Consider the following 17,421-nt stretch of genomic DNA (forward strand, 5'->3'; position numbering starts at 1 on the left):
CTCCCCGCCCCCCGTGGAACGTCCCCGATTATAGATATTTCCTTTTGACAATCTGGATTCACATGGTGTCTTTTGATCTAGTTAAACCTCTTCCTAATTGTTTTTTTGGAAAGTTTAAACTGAATACCCTCTGCCGCTCTTCGGATATTGGAAATGCATTCCTCAACATTCCCTGAAAGTTTGAACTTAGTAACTTTAGGCGATCAGTTACGCCTCTTTGAATATCTGGAGGCAAATACTGTGTTTGGTTTAGTTTCCTCACCCCCCTGAATACTCCCTGAAAGTTTCAACTTGACACACTTAGCCGTTTCTGAGATTTTGCACATACGCCCTTTTGACAACCTGAATGCACGTAGTATATTTTGATTTATTTCAATATCCCCCACATCATACCCTGAAAGTTTCACCCTAATATTCTTGGCCGTTCCTGAGATACTGCAGATACACCTTTATGACAACCTGGATGAACATAGTGTCTTTGTTTTTAGTTTTACATCCCCCTCAACATTCTCTGAAACTTAAGTCTTAGTACCCGTAGGCGTTCCTGAGATGTTGCATATCCGCCCTTTTGACTACCTGGATGCATATAATGTCTTTTGATTAGTTCAGCATCCCCCTCAACATGCCCTGAGTTTCAGCATGATGTCTTCAGCTGTTACTGAGATATTACAGATGCAGCCTTTTGAGGCAACCTAGATGCTCATAGCTTGTTTTTAATTAGTTCAACACTGTTATCTAAGTTCCTTGAAAGTTTCACTTTTGTATGCTTAGCCGTTTTGGAGACCCAGGATCCAAAATGCCCTCCTTTCCCAAAAGTAAAAACCTATATATTAGTTACGGGCAACTTAATAAGTTAATTACGGGCAACTATATGTTAATTACGCGCAACGTAATTTACAGCCCTTGCTCCAGGGACTAGGGACTAGGGACCAACTTGCATAATTTAAAGCCCCTGCTCCAGGGACTAGGGACCAACTTGCGTAATTTACAGCCCTTGCTCCAGGAACTAGGGACCAGGGATCTTTCGAATATTTTGAACATAATAGCTGTCTCAAAACTTTGATTGAATACCTTTAGGGACTCGGCGGATTGGATGAGCAATTGATAAGGGCGAGGGAGGTGGGCTGGTTACCCTCGGAAGCGTAGTAGCAGTACTATTACGCTGCCTATGATATCAACCAAGTTGCATATGATTTTCTACTGTTTAAAATGATAAAATTTGAATGTTCTTTGCTGATTTTTCTTCCTTTTTCTAGTCATGTTTCGGCTCTATGACACGGATGGAAATGGCGTCTTAGACACTAATGTAAGATAAATTTTTGCTGTCTCTTGCATAGCTTAATATGTGTTTATAATTTTTTTTCTCAATACCATTGTATTCAGTACAATTCATTATTCAACATTTGAGCACGGTTCTTTTTTCCTTTGTCTTTCAACTTCCAAAGTTGAGCTTTCATAGATTAGTCCTTGAAAAATTTGTAAAGGGGCGTAGTCGAAAAGTACTTATAAAGAAAAAAGAAAAAAGGCATTAGTGTAATTTAGTGACAGGGCAGAAACACATAAAAAAGGGAGTGCGGTCTTAATGAGAACTACAAAACCCAAATTCATCAAGTTTTAAGATACTAGAGTGGAGGTTTCAAGGCCTTATCTGTAGAAACAAAGAAATTCAGGGTTTTTCTGTTTGAACAAGAACTTAGATACGTTAAAACTTGAAGTGCCAAAGACATCGAAATAAAAATAAAAATTCGTGGACCCATCTTAGCTATAGTCACACCAAACCGCAAATTTCTTTAGATTTTCTTTTGATTGTTTCAAAATTATGAAGCTTTAAGGGCAGTACCATATTTGCGTCAGTATTGTCACGTTGAACCCTGAAAATAAATTAGTACAATTAATTAGTTAAATTTGGTAACGCTTTTCGTTGGTCAAAATCAAAGGTTAACAACCTGATGATGCCCAAAGGGAACTCCGGCTTCAAAGGAAAGTTACACCTTCCTAAGCTGTTTGCCACCGTTTGTTTTTACCTTAGTTATGCCGATTTTTCACCTAAGTTTACTTTCTTTTTTTTTCTTTTTTCTGCACCTGGTACAACAGAAACTGCATATAGATAAAATAATTAAACAGAATGAAAAAAGGTTAAGAAGTAATGTAAATTAAAAAGAATTAATAAGGAATTTCAAAGCAACTTTTCGAAAAGTGGGAATAGTGAAATATTCAGCATTCACGTCTATAAAATACACCAAAATAAATGCCTAAGAAAATAATTTGAAAAAGAAAATAATTTTAAAATCGACAAATTTGTCTGATTCACTAGTGAGAATTTACGACTGTAATTGTATCTTTCTACGAATGATACAAAACTTAAAACCTGACAAAAACTTAATAATCACTGCCATCTAGCTTTAGCTACTTAGCAAAAATACTTAAATAGTGCATTCAACTGACATTGGGAGGGAGGGGGTCCTCTCAAGGTCCTCTTTGGAATCTCATTGAAAATGTTGAACAAAAACGTTAAAGTGCGCAAAACCTTGAAATATTTTAAGCACCAAAACCTATAAGTCTTAAATAAAAATCTTCTGACTCCCTATTAAAACGATTGAAATTTTACGATTATTTTTAGAAAATTCTTTAAAATCAATTTTTTGGGCAATTTGCCATTCGTTGTACCGTTATTTCCTCCTCTGCCTATTTGTATTTTGCCACGTTTTGCATAAACCAAATTTCTTTTGGGCCTAAAACTTTTCCAGAATACCTCTTTCTTAATTCACCATTACTTCAATAGCAAATCTAGCCAAAGTCCGAAAAATATTTTCCTATCTTAGAATATTTTATAAATCCTTTCTACTCGTTACGACTTTTCCAGCAACAAATCTCTCCCAAGCAATTTTAGTCGTTTTTACGGTTTCAGCTAGAATTCCAAGAAAGGTCAAAGTTCAACAGATGAGTGCTTTGAACTAGAAAAGCTGCTAAAACGGAGAGAAAATTTTTCCTGGGAATTAGCTATGAGTTAGTGTAGCTTTTATTTCATAAAGATGTTTGAATACAAAGGTATGAACAGAATTTCTTAGAGAATAAAATTTAAGGAGTAAGAAAAAGAGCTTCTTTTACACATTAAGTTATTTTATCATTCCTATAACACAAAAATTGGTTTTTTGTTTCAGATGTAGCCGATGAACTGTAATAAAATTGCTAAATTTTTCCGAAGTAACGTAACTCGAAATCTGAATTTGGAAAACCTTTTTTTTATCCTAATATTCAATCATCAGCCGAATTATTATGATGTTAGTTCGTACAAGATTATTTGATTACTACTATAATCCATACTCAATTTCGTGATTCAATCTTAAAAAGGTAAAATTTCTCGACTCGTAGCATATAAACCGGAATTATTAATAAATAAAAATATAAATGAAGGATTTAAAGCACTGTTCAATGGCGTGTGGAATGCTAATAAATGGAAATAAATAGAAAATAGATGTATTATTAAGCCTTGGCGTATACCTTCATGAATTATTTGTTTCCATCATTCAAATTAAAAGTCTTAAGTTTATGGTAATTTTGTAAAATGACAACTATTACGCAGAAGAAATGTTTCTTTTTAATGAAAAATTAGGTCATATTTCCCAGACGCATAATATTCGTAACCTGTCTTATTTTATGTACCAAATTCCTTTTTCGTACATCAAACAGTTCGTGGTAACGAACTGTAAGTAAGGAGCGACCCGGCTCAATGGTAACCGAAACTCTAGAAAAAGGGTTTTTGATACCAATAGATATATAAAAAAATAAGATTTCAATGCTGATTTCAAATATCTAACTTTCATCAAGTTTAGTGCAACCCATAAAAAGTTAGGCGCCTGAGAAAATTTGGCTGATTTTCAAAAAAAGGGGGAAAGACCCACTAAAAAATATAGGAGCCTAATGAAAATCACACCATCATGTTCAGCGTATCAGAGAACCCTACTGTAGAGGTTTCAAGCTCCTATCTACAAAAATGTGGAATTTTACATTTTTTGCCAGAAGAAATATCACGGATGCGTGTTTATTTGTTTTTTTGTTTTTTTTTTGTTTTTTTTTACCCAGGGGTGATCGTATCGACCCAGTGGTCCTAGAATATCGTGGGAGGGCTTATTGGAACGGAAATTAAAAGTTCTAGTGCCCTCTTTAAGTGACCAAAAAAAATGGAGGGCAACTAGGCCCCCTCCCACGCTTATTTTTTTTCCAAAGTCACCCGATCAAAATTTTGAGATAGCCATTTTGTTCAGCATGGTCGAAAATATGATAAATATGTCTTTTAGGATGACTTAATCCCCCGAAGTTCCCAGAGGGAGGGCTAAAAGTTATGAACTTTACCCAATGTTAACATATAGTATTGGTTATTGGGACGTATACAGAAGTTTTCATGAGGTTTTTTTCTGGTTGTGGGAGGGATGGGTGGGTCGGTGGTTATGTTGGAGGATCTATTCATGAAGAAATTTTTCATGGGGGAAGGGAAATTGCCATGAAGGGGGCGCCGGACTTGCCAGCAGTATTTATTGGTTATTGGGAAGTATACAACCATTTTCAGGAAGGATTTTTTCTGGAGGGGGGGGGGGCTAGAGGAGGGGTTACGCTGGAGAATAGTGCCGTGGAGGAGGTTTCTTTGGGGGAAGGGACATTTCTAGGAAGGGGGCGCCGGATGTCCAAGCATTATTTAAAAAACGATCAGAAATTAAATAAAAAAAAACAAATTTTTTCAACTGAAATGTAAGAAGGAACATTTAAACTTAAAATGAAAAGAAATTATAACGTAGATGAGGGGGTTGTCCCCCAATACAAAACATAGTTCTGTAAGATACAGTTTTTTTTATTTCTTTCAAAATGTCTCTAAATTCTAAATAAAATGCCTGTTTTATTAATAGGGTTGTTTATCAAAATTGTTTTTTAATTTTAAAATAAAGAGCGTGATATTGACTAAGGGGAGAACCCCTTCATATACATAATAACATATATGTAATAAAAAAAAAACAATAAAAAAACAAGCGATACGGCTCAATAGTAATCAAAACTTTTAAAAACGGAATTTTGATGTCAATAAATGTATCAAAAGAATGTGTTTATAATGCTGATTCTAAATATATAAATTTTATTAAGTTTGGTATTACTCATCAAAGGCTACGAGCATGAGAAAATTTACTCGATTTTTTAAAGAGGGGGGAAACATCCCCTACAAGTGAAAGAATTTTAATGAAAATCATACCGTCAGATTCAGCGTATCAGAAAACCCTATTACATAGGTTTCAAGCTCATATCTGCAAAAATCTGCAACTTTGTATTTTTTGCCAGAAGAAAAATATACGAATATAGAAGTTAGTTACGTAAGTTAATTTGTAAAGACATCCATTTAGCAAAAGAAAAGTAAAATTTTTATGCAAATAAAAGCTGCATTAACTAAAAAACGATCAGAAATTAAATAAAAAAACAAGTTTTTTAGACTGAAAGTAAGGAGCGACATTAAAACTTAAAACGAACAGAAATTATTCCGTATATGAAAGGGGCTGTCCCCTCCTCAACGCCTCGCTCTTTACGCTAAAGTTTGACTCTGTCTCACAACTTTATTTTTTAAAACAATAAAAAACTTTAGCGTAAAGAGCGAGGCGTTGAGGAGGGGACAGCCCCTTTCATATACGGAATAATTACATTTCAACTGAAATGTAAGAAGGAATATTAGAACTTAAAACGAACAGAAATTATAACGTATGTGAGGGGGTTCTCCCCCAAGTCAATACCTCGTTCTTTATGCTACAGTTTTTTTTTAGTGCTTTCAAAAGAGCGATCTATTCTAATTAAACGGCCTTTGTGATTCAGGGGTTTGGGGCTGTCTCCTCCGCAACGCCTCGCTCTTTACGCTAAAGTTTGACTCTGTCTCACAACTTTATTTTTTAAAACAATAAAAAACTTTAGCGTAAAGAGTGAGGCGTTGAGGAGGGGACAGCCCCTTTCATATACGGAATAATTTCTGTTCGTTTTAAGTTTTAATGTCGCTCCTTACTTTCAGTTTAAAAAACTTGTTTTTTTTATTTAATTACTCTCAGAAACCGTGAGCAATATTATGGAGAAACATAAGGTAGTGCAACATGCAACAAATAATGTATAAATAGAAGAAGGGAACTGTAATTCTAGTGGTTTTGATGCAAAAAACTTACGATAATTTAATAGGAAAGACATGCAGATTTGAAAAACTTAATTGGGGAAAATCCTGAACTGCTTTTCGAATTTCTTTTTCCGGCCTAGAAAGGTAATATTTCATATTATAGGCTTTGTTCTAAACAAAGCCTAGTGGCATGTGACCATGCTTCCAAAAAGGTTTCCGATAAAGTAAAATTGGGATCCTAGAATTATTAGTCTAAGAATATTGACGGTATGAGAATAATCGTTTGAATAAAATTGATGCTATCAGTAAAGTTTGAGAAATATCAATGAATAGTGAAATAAATGGACAAACAGAAGTTTTGTTTCATGAATACCAGAAAATGATCAAAGCATAGTTTACATATAATATGTTCACTGAATTTTGTATCATCTGTAATATTTTTTTTATTCTGGAGATTTAGATTTGCTGTAAAATAACTACCTATAGCCTACACTACTTACCTAGTTCTAATTTGAGGCAAAATTAAACACTTTTCAGAAACCGTCTGAATCTCTTCTATTCCAGAATTATTAAGTTAGGTTCCAAATTCTGATCCTGATAGGTCATGCCGGATATCAATAGGATTTTAGTGTTACTCATAACATCTTTTGTTCTGGGATTTCCTAACCACCATTCCCAAATACATGAATGATGAATTGCTAGGAATATGAGACCTCGAATTCAGGGATGTACGGAGGGGGGCCCTGAAGCCACTCCTCCATGAAGAACTAAACTTTTCCCGAATTCTCGGGTGCTTATTATTCTAAACTATCTAATAATAGATAATTTGGATGACATTGTCTATATTGCTTATTCTTGCTACAAAATTGCTGTAAATACATTTTAATTATATGCCAATTAGAAACATTTCCTGGCTGTTTCATGCGAGGTCTGCATTTTCATAGAAAAATTCAACATTTGCTTATGTCTGACAAATATAAACTGTTATCTTTTTACACATAGTAATATAAACACTTTAGTGTCTGTCGAGCAATAGTAATTTTACTTGATTTCATGCATTAGATTAGTAAAGAACAAAGATTTCAAATCCATTACTCTTTTGGACCTTTCAACTATGCTGAACAAAATTGGTATCTCGAAATTTTATTGGATATCTTTGGGGGAATAAGCAGCGTAGGGGGCTGCTTGCTTTCCAATCACTTTTGACTCTTAAAAACAGGCACTACAACTTTTAAACCCCAATCGAATTAGCCCCCACCAAAGTTTCTTACGGTAACTCCTTCCAAACGAAGGGCCTTGGTGAAAAAAAAGAAGAGAAAAATAAAAAATGGAGCCCATTCCAGTCTTGATTTAGACGGCGCTTTTGCGCTGCCTATGACTCCTCCAGCTGCTTAAAACGATAAGGCAGACTATTTCCGACGCGGACTTGAAAACGATATGGGCTTATTTAGAATTAAATTAAAAAAAACAAGTTTTTTCAACTAAAAGTAAGGAGCAACATTAAAACTTAACGAACAGAAATTATTACGTACGTGAGGGTGCTCGCCCCCTAGTCAATACCTTGCTCTTTATGCTAAAGTTTGAATTTTGTTCCAATTCTTTAAGAATGACCCCTGAATAACAAACTCCGTTTAACTAGAATAGATAGCTCTTTTGAAAGTACTAAAACAAATTTCGTGTAAAGAGCAAGTTATTGACTAGGGGGCAATCCCCCTCATATACTTAATAATTTCTGTTCGTTTTAAGTTTTAATGTTGGTCCTTATTTTTAGCTGAAAAAATTTGTTTTTTATTTAATTTCTGATCATTTTTTAAACAATGCTGGGAAATCCAGCGACCCCTTCATAGAAATGTCCCTTACCCAATGAAAATATCCTCCATGGACCTATCCTCCCACGTAACTCCCTCCTCCGACCCCCCCCCCAACCCCATTAGAAAAAATCCCTCCTGAAAACGTCTGTATACTTCCCAATAACCAATACTATATGTAAACAATGAGCAAAGTTCATAACTTGTAGCCCTTCCCCCGGAGACTGTGGAGGATTAAGTCATCCTCAAAAAGATAATTAGTATATTTTCGACTATACTGAACAAAATGGATGTCTCAAAATTTTGATCAGGTTACTTTGAGAAAAATTAGCATGGGAGGGGCCCTAGTTTCCCTCCAATTTTTTGGTCACTTAAAAAGGGCACTAGAACTTTTAATTTCTGTTCGAATGAGCCCTCTTGCGATATTCTAGTGCCACTGGATCGATACGATCACCCCTGGAAAAAAAATAATAAAATAAACAAGCATCCGTGATTTTTCTTCTTGCAAAAAATACAAAATTCCACATTTTTGCAGATAGGAGCTTGAAACCTCTACAGTAGGGTTTTCTAATACGCTGAATGGGATAGTTTGATTTCCATTGAGATTCTATCACTTTTAGAGGGTGTTTTCTCCTTTTTTTTTAAAAATAAGTTTATTAGGCTCGTAACTTTCGATGGGTAAGACTAGTAGATATTAAATATATCTCTTACATATTCTATAGATTTAATAGAGTTTCATTTGAGGCACAAAATTTAACCAAAATTATGTTTTATGCTTTTCTTCACATTTTAGTGACTTTTTTCTCTAAAGGCTCTTCACTTTTGGTGAGAGTTGTGCTTGAGGTCGTTTGTCTGACCTCAAATTAGAGCTAATTAGTGCTTGTGAACTTACAACTTGCGCTTTCAATTCTACTTAGGTGCATTTTAACCTTCAAAATATACAAAATAAACCATCTCGAGGCTCCTTTTCCTAATCGTTTATCCCTCCAGTTTAAGAAGATCGTCACAAGATCACCTTATCTCGTCCTTTATAAACTTTTTTAGTTTGTGTGTTCAAATTATTAAGAAATGACTGGGTGGTCTTGCCATAACTTGTAGAGCTTGGATAAAAGATCTTAATAAATGAGAGAAAACAAAAAGCTAACAACTGCTTTCCGGAAATCTTAGAAAAACCATTTAACTTCACGTGTTTTGTGCTGAAGATAGATATATTCAGTTTTAATGAAACTTACATCATTAGAAAGTAGTAATTTGTTTTTTGACTAAATGGAACAAAATCTTTTATCCTTTGAGCAATTTGACCGATTTGGTAGTTCTCTATGGTGTCACCCGCTTTGATTGACAAGCTCTCCGACAAAAAGAACGTCAAATCTCACCGTCTTTTCAGTCAAATTTCAGAGTCAAACCTCAGATTCTCGACAGCTCTCGGTGATGGCTTGTTCCCTGCAAAATTTCACTAATGGACCCTCTGTCTTTATAACGGTTAGCTGACATTGAAGCTCCCAAAAGGTGCTTTAAGGTACCGCGTCACCTCAAATTTTTGTGCCAGAACATTATTGTTATTATCGCTGTATTTTCAGATCGTATTCATATCCAGTCTGCACAATCAAGAGCTACGGCTAGTGTTTATTCGGGTATTGATACCCCAGTTTTTCATCTGCTCAGATGGCGTATTCTTGCATTCTAGGAACGGAACGTCCGTTGAGACTTAAATTTCATTTTAGAGGAACGGATTGAAGCGACATATCATCTTTGTCGGAAATCACTCTGGCATTTGCATGAAGTGGCTGTACTAACGGAATTTGCATGAGGGGGCTGACGTGAAGGAAACTGTCTTGGAAAAGACTAGGATTTCCGAATATCTAACTAGTCCTATCTTTTGTTCAAACCTTGTAATCTGGGTAGACGGAACCACATTTAGGCTGTCGATAACGTTTACTAATGGGAATAAGTTTCTGACGCTTCTGTCATCACGCTTGTAAACAGTAAATATTATTTTTTCCGGTTTAGTCGCTCAAAAGACGTGGGAAAGACATTAAATACTGCTTAATACACCTGACACCCTGGAAATATTACTTGCAACCTCGGAGTGGAACGAAATATCAGAGCTAAGTATTTAGCCTAGGTAAGTGAATATTTTGACAGATTTAACATCTGAGGAGGCAACTATGACAGTAATGAATGCCTAATTTCTAGTATCGCTTCAATAACCTAAATAGTAGAATTGTCATTTTTGATTTAAAGGCAAATTTTGAAAGATTTGTTAGAAAGTGAGTTTAATTGTGTCCAGTTGAGGAAGTGAGTTTCCCACTAAGACAAAATTGTCCGCAAAGTCTTCAGCAGAAATATTTTTCGCACTAAACACTGTCCAAAGAAATCAAATGGAGGGAGTTCATTATTTTGTGATTGACGATCTGATTTAATAGTTCCAGGGCTGCAGCACACCTTTGGCGTACTCCAATCTTGACGAAAAATACGTCAAATTTTACAGTGTTCACTAGGATGTAGCCTTAAGGTTCTTTGCAGTGGGATGAGACAGTAGGAATAAGCATGGTCAATATCCCTTCATCCAGTGAAATGAACTTCAGTGGCTAGTGATTAACAGAGTCTAATGTACCTCTGAAGTCGACAAGAGCAGTATAAGCAGCTTTGTTTAATTCACTTTTTTTCATTAGTTTACGTATTGTAAATATTTGCCGTGATGTAGAGTAGGCACTCGTGAATCCTGCTTGTTGCTTTCTTCTTTTACAATGGAAAATGCTTCATAACCGTCTTTACATATTTACCGCTTAAATGTTTCCTGTAAAGATGTATTCCCGGGGCTTTTTTCTGATAAATTTTTCAGGGTTTTGTTTTCCATGTCTTATGGTTTGATTTATTGCAGCTTTAGCTGCACAATTTTGCCTCTTGGCACTTAAACAGTCCTGTCTTGTTCTGGTATATAATCTTTCTGTTTAATAAATAGTTACTATCTTTAGTAACTTTTCTTTTCATATCCTCTTGAGTGAATGACTTTCCAGTGTTGGCAGCAAAAGGTTTGTTTCAGCTTCTATGCGAAGCTCAAAGCCAATTTCCGAGATGCGGGAATAAAAGTGGGAGTTAAAGTTGTTTTTCTACTGCTATAGTCGTATAAGGGTATGCCCTCATTCAAGTACATGTGTGCTACAAAATCAATGAAAGAAGCTGCCCCACCCCCACTTTTAGAGTTCTTCTTTGACTAATTTTTTGACAATTTACTAAAACTTTTTACTCTCTTTTCCTACATCTCTTTTTTTCTCTCTTCCTTTCCTTTCTTCTCTTTTTTCCTTTTTTTCCAATCATTTCTTGTATTTTGTTGCTAAGTACTTTTTATTTTCATTTGGTTGAGGAGTGGAGGACCTAATAGCAATTTAGTTAATTTTGTATTGGCTTCATTAACGGAATAATTTTCCTGTTTCCGCTAATACATTTCGTATACTAAATACTAAATTTATTTTTGAGCAGATAAGCAGGGGTGTTATTTGCGATTGGGCAAGAGGGGGCAGCTGTCCCCTCCAGACCCCAGTTCCCCCTCCCCCCTCCCCAGACCTCAGTTTGCCCTCTCAAGCTGAAATTTAGTTTCTGCAAAAAAAAATCGTTACAAAACTAAGATTAGCCTGCATAATTTAAGCACCCAGAGAAACAGGTCAATTATATATAGTATATTAATTTAAAAAAAAAACAAATTTTTTCCGAGGGAAGTAAAGTGCAAAGTTGAAACCTAAAACAAACAAAAATTATTACTCACAGCCTATATAATATCTATAAATAAAACTAGCACAAATAAACCTACTGATTATATTTCCCTATGTTTCCAGAATTATAAACAACTAGCGCTTTACTGAAAACACAAAATAATATAGGAGTTTGGTAGAGTAACAGCAAACCGATTGAATATCCTTCTTACAGTATAAAAATAAAGCATTTAGGATTGTTACTTTTTTGTCGTTTAATTTGGTATCACTTCTGCACAATGGCTCAGTCCAATGACTGGCTCTTGTTTTTGTTCTGAAAAGGACATTTCATGATTATTTTGTAGACAAGTTCGAAGTAAAACGATCTTGGATAGTATTAGGACTGTATACTAGCCTTATAATTTGTATCTTAACTTGGAATTCTCTGTTGCATACAGAGAAATAACCGGATTTCTATAGTTCATATTATGGCTTATTAGATCTTCATTTCGAGTAAAACTAAAGCGTATTTCTTACATTTTAAGATTGTTTGTTACTTACTATCGGCGTTATAGCTAGTTAGACCAACATTTTACCTGATAGATCAATCAATTATTTTTATGTGCTGTTCAATGCCTTTGTGGCTATCAAAATAATTTTTGTTTTTATGCTTAGGTTTTTTAGATAATTTTAATTTTATACTGGAAATTACTGATTTTGCTGCTGGTGTAAGACTATGAAAAGCCTTATAGATCAGTTTATTGTTGTCAGGCTACGCCACTTTTGAATCCTAAATCAATGTTCCTTGTTTTTTGTGCGTGGCTTTTGTGTTTTCTATAAAGCGCTAGTTTTTTATAATCCTAGAAACATAGGGAAACATTATTAGTTGGTTTATTTGCACTAGTTTTATTGGTATATATTAGATAGGCTGTGAAGTAATAATTTTTGTTCATTTTAAGTTTCAACGTCGCCCTTTATATCAATCGGAAAAACCTTGTTTTTTAAATTAATCTTTGCTCGCTTTTAATTTAAGTTTAATGTAGAAACAACACTGCAATGATCTTTTTTGTTTATACGGAATAATCTCTGTTAATTTTAACTTTCAATGTCGCTCCTTACTTTCAGTTGAAATCTTATTTTTGATATGATTTCTAATCATCTCTGATCTAGGGGAGATAAGACAACTCTAGAGAATACGGCAAACAGCCTCGACAGTTACGAGAAAAATTTCAGTTTACATTTACAGCAAAGAGTTTATTATCCATACTCTACAAAACAATACTTGTTTAAGCACTGAAAATAGAAATGCATCTACAATTAATATTACATAGCGGTATTAGCCATGATAGAATCGCCTTCTCATTGTGTATTCATTCATCATCAATTAATTAGCTTCAGTTTTTAGACTATGCTTTTCTACAAGGAAATGCAACCATCACACGTGGCTATTGTTTTTTTAGGAAAGTAAAAGATCGGACAATTCCATATGTTAAACTTCCCCGCCGCGATAAGGCGCCGCTGTTTCTACTTTGTCTGAGCATCTTTAGTTACAGTGGTAGATCCAGGATTCCTTTTCAATATGAAAATTAAAAAAAAAAAAAAAAGAAAAAGAAGAATTCTGCCAAAATAAAATTTAGGATTTTGTATGATAGGACACAAAAATCTTACTCCATAACCGTCTCGAAAAAAATGGCAATTCAACAATAAGTAAAAGGTTACGGAAAGACATGAAAATCAATTTGAGAAAATCAACTGGTTTGTTAATTAACAACAAAACAAGCTCATAAACTTTGAAAGTTGAGCCTGCAAATGCTCAAACTATTTATGAAAGTAGATACAAATATCTGATAAGATATTTATGCTTCTTAGGCAGCTTTACGACAGAAATTGTCCATTTTAATTTCGTCCAAGTTTTAGTCTCCACAAATGCATAAAAAAAACTCCCTTCACCTTATCCAGATCTGCTAATCACTGATTATTTTGTTAGATCGCGTCCTTATGTTTTTGAAATATAAGCTAGGCATAAACTGTATCCAAGATTCCAAATCAGAGTATTTTTTTCTCTTTGTCTGGTGCTTTTGAGACTAGCGACTAGCGCTAGTCTCAAAGACTAGCGCTTTTGCTTAAGGGTAAACATACCGCTACGCTATGAAAGCAAAAGTGATTTTAATTTTTCAAGATGAAGGACTGTAATTCGTCTGTACAAAAGAGGATATAGAGAAAAATATTTGGGGGGGAGGGGGTAATCCGGCAAGGTCGCCAATAATTAAAAAAATGGACAAGATTATTTTAAAAAAGAAATATGGATTGAGGGTGCCAAAAAGATCTTGGGGATACCCCGAGTCCCCCAGCCTCCTTTCCCTGGACCCTCTTATACATGGTTTCCAACCATGCTAATTGCTTCGCATGCTAACCATGCGAATGTTGAACTTTTAATTTGATCTGATGCCATTTCTTAGGGGGTCTTGGGCAAATTTGTTTTTAAATATTGGGCAACCATAGAAAAAGTTGGTAATATCCGAAAACCATGATCGAAAAAAACACCCGGTACTGATACGCCCGATCCCGATTCCCGCGATACCAATACGCCCAATAACAATACAGCCAGACCAATACGCGTGATATCCATACGTCCGATACCGATGCAGCGTACTGCCCTTTCCCCAGGCCTTTGAAGTATTTTGAACAAAATGGCTATTTCATTTTTTTTACTTAGCCTAGGAAGGAGAATTCCTCTATATCTAATTTTCAAAATTTGGTTTGGTGCTTGAGTAAAGATCGCCGATTAAAATTATGCTCTAATCTCTAACGCCCGGCATAATGAAGTCATTTATGAGGGGTAGGGCTGCTTAGCCTCCAACGAAAACAAATTATTAAGATATATGCTGGGGAATCGATTTGATATCAGTCCTGCATCTCTCGAGCAACTAAATATAAAATTTATAATATACCGTTCGCAAGCATGATGATACAAGCATCTGAAATTTAACTCCTAGTACAAGTAGTTGCTTAGATTTAACGCTGTTCAGACCACTCAGATTACAAAGGATTGAAAGTACTACTGAATCATCTAATTAGTACTTTGAAACAAACTGTTTTGAAACAAAACGAAAAAAGTGTCTGCATGATTTATTTAACTAAAATACTTAGAATAGAAAAAATTATATCGTCTGTCCAGTTTATGTTATACATAAATGCTATTAGCCTTCTATCATAATGTCAAGAGGCATTCTTGACATTCTTGATTCTTGAACATTCTTGACAAGTTGACATCGTTGTCCCAAGATGACAACGAGTGGTGGAGTTCCTGGAGCATTACCGGAATGGGACCATGATAAAAGAAGCATATCTTATTATGCACATTAATCTTCTCATTGACTTTTAGATACTTCAAGACATGATGTCAGAAATTGATTATGATAGCGATGGAACTGTATCCCTAGAGGAGTGGAAGAGAGGTGGAATGACGACCATTCCTTTACTAGTCCTCCTGGGCCTTGATACGGTAAGTAGGAAAACTCGGTCCGGAGATAGACGCATAAATTTGTCTGTTTCTTTTTCTTCTAGCAAGATTCATGGCGCCATCAAAAGCATTGATATGCCACTATTTTTGAAAATTATCATTTTTTTTAATGATAAAACCATCTCTTGAAGAAGCTTTAACTTGTCTTCTGGGGATTGTATTTGCTAGGAGTCGATTTCACAGCCTTAGACGAAACTTCTTTGAAACTCAACACATGATCCTTGCTTTATTCTGTTTCCCCCCATATTACCATCCGAAAGTTGTACTCCTAGTCTTTAAATTCAATATGGCATGCCTTTATTTACAAGAGGCAAAAAATTCGTTGTTCTTTGAGACATCTGCGATGAAACTTTTGAAACAATTCAACTTTGGCCTTTTTTGAAAGTTCGCACTGCCTGTGGTAAAAAAAATAAATAGTGTACATTTGGAGTCTCGTGCAAATATAATCGAAATGCGTTTGTTAATTTAATTCAATTGAATTTGTTTATGACACATCTTAAACCAAAAGAGAGTGAATTGCCCTAAAGTTGAGGTAAGCATCTATAAAAAAAATACCAATTAAAAAATATTAGCAAAAAAATGGCCACAATAATATGTAACTACGGCTCAAATTTGTATTGATGGTGTATGTGGTGGAACATGTATATTCCCAAATAATTATGGACAATAATGGGCCACCTGAGACACTAATACGCTCTTGATTTGTCTGGAAGTTCTTTTTGCTAAAGCTGCAAAGTTAGTGTCAGATTTGTAATCATTGAGCTCAGAAACCGTTCAAAAGCCATTTTCGGTGAAGTGTTTTTTTTAACAGCGTATTAGGAATTTTTTCTTGACATCTTTTGATTTTCATAGGCAGCGCAATAGCGCTGCATAAGCAAAGAGCGATATGGGTACAATATTTTTTTCTTTTTTCTCACCAAGACACTTCGCATTGAAGGAGTTGTCGTGGAGACTTTAGAAGAAACTCATTCGATTCGAAATTGAAAGTTCTAGTACCATTTTTAATAGTCAAAATTGATTGGAGGGCAACCTGACCCCCTGTAGTGCCCATTAATTTCCTTAACACATCCAATCAAAATTTTGATATAGCCATTTTGTTCAATATAGTTGGTAGGTCCAGTAACTGTGTCTCTCAGGATTTCAACCACCCAGAGCCCTTGGGGCAAGGGCCGTAAGTTATGAAATTCACCCATTTTTTGGAAAAGAGGACGTGTGTGACCTTTAGTGTTCAAAAAGACAAATTGCATCCAGATGAGACCTTAAGAGAGTGTTGAGGAGAGTGTTAAACTAAATCCCCCCCCAGGAAAAAACCCTCATAGAAAATATCCACCAGCGGAAAATACGCCCTGGAAAATACCCCTCCCGCGGCTGGTTGGTTTCCAATCAAAATTGACTTAATAAAAAAAAGGACTAGGACTCTCAATTTCTGATCTGAATCAGCATCCTCCGTAGTTTCTATGAGGTGGAGGTGGTAATGAGGAAGGGGCAGCCCCCTCCTCATAAGGCATAAATTCCGCTCATTTTGTGTTTAATTTTACTCTTTACTTTCATAATAACAGCGTAGACCAGAAATATTCATACACATCAAAAGGGATTAAACATCAATTTCAAATTTTTGATGGGTTTTTAAAGTTTTTTGTAAACCCCCCCCCCCACCCCAAAAAAAATAACACCCTAAACAAAAATCCAGAATACGACCCTGGGGCTAATAAACAAGTTTCTACCTCCTACCTCCCCTTGTCTCTTTCTTAGAACTTATTCTGTATTTGCCTTAAGGCTCAATGAGAATTTGAATGTTTTGACATTAAAATGCACTCTTTGAGGCATCTCCCTCCCTCCTTAACTAGCCAAAATATCGCTAAGGTCTAAACAAATTTACTGTTCAAGGTAAATTCTCTGTTGTTTTACAAATCCAAACATTTGCATATTAGGGCTTTAAACCTCTACATTGGGGTTCTATGATTGTTTTGCAGTTAGAAAGGGAAGGAGACGCCTCAAAGAGTGCATTTTAGTACCAAAACATTCCAACTCTCATTGAGCCTTCATATAAATACAGAATTAGTTCTAAGAGAACGGCGAGGGAGGGGAAAGGTAGCAATTGATATATACTCCCCAGGGCTGTATCAAGGACTTTTGTTTGGGGGCAGTAGCATAGGACGTGGGTGTGGGGGGGGGCCACCCGGGGTGCCAGCCCTGGAGGGGGACAAAAATTGGTCTAAAAAGACTTATGATTGATTATGGCCTGCCGTGCAAAAAGTGGGATAG

General features: G+C 35.4%; 1 protein-coding gene across 4 annotated transcripts in view; it reads left to right on the forward strand.

Moving 5' to 3' along the window:
* The window catches only part of LOC148942732 (diacylglycerol kinase 1-like), a 147,596-nt gene that overhangs the window by 59,457 nt on the left and 70,718 nt on the right, over window positions 1–17,421 (forward strand). The window contains exons 6-7 of one of the 4 annotated variants that reach the window (XM_089102798.1): window positions 1,257–1,306; window positions 15,019–15,138. The exons of 2 other annotated variants lie outside the window; for them this stretch is intronic. In XM_089102798.1, the coding sequence (XP_088958924.1) occupies window positions 1,257–1,306; window positions 15,019–15,138 (170 nt within the window). Of the gene's footprint in view, window positions 1–1,256; window positions 1,307–10,367; window positions 11,107–15,018; window positions 15,139–17,421 lie in introns of those variants that run through there. One more of the 4 variants, XM_089102799.1, reaches the window with a different exon arrangement.

Source organism: Artemia sp. Qi Xiang Cuo, chromosome 16 (assembly GCF_049724085.1).
Source record: "Artemia sp. Qi Xiang Cuo chromosome 16, ASM4972408v1, whole genome shotgun sequence".
Classification (NCBI taxonomy): Eukaryota; Metazoa; Arthropoda; class Branchiopoda; order Anostraca; family Artemiidae; genus Artemia; species Artemia sp. Qi Xiang Cuo.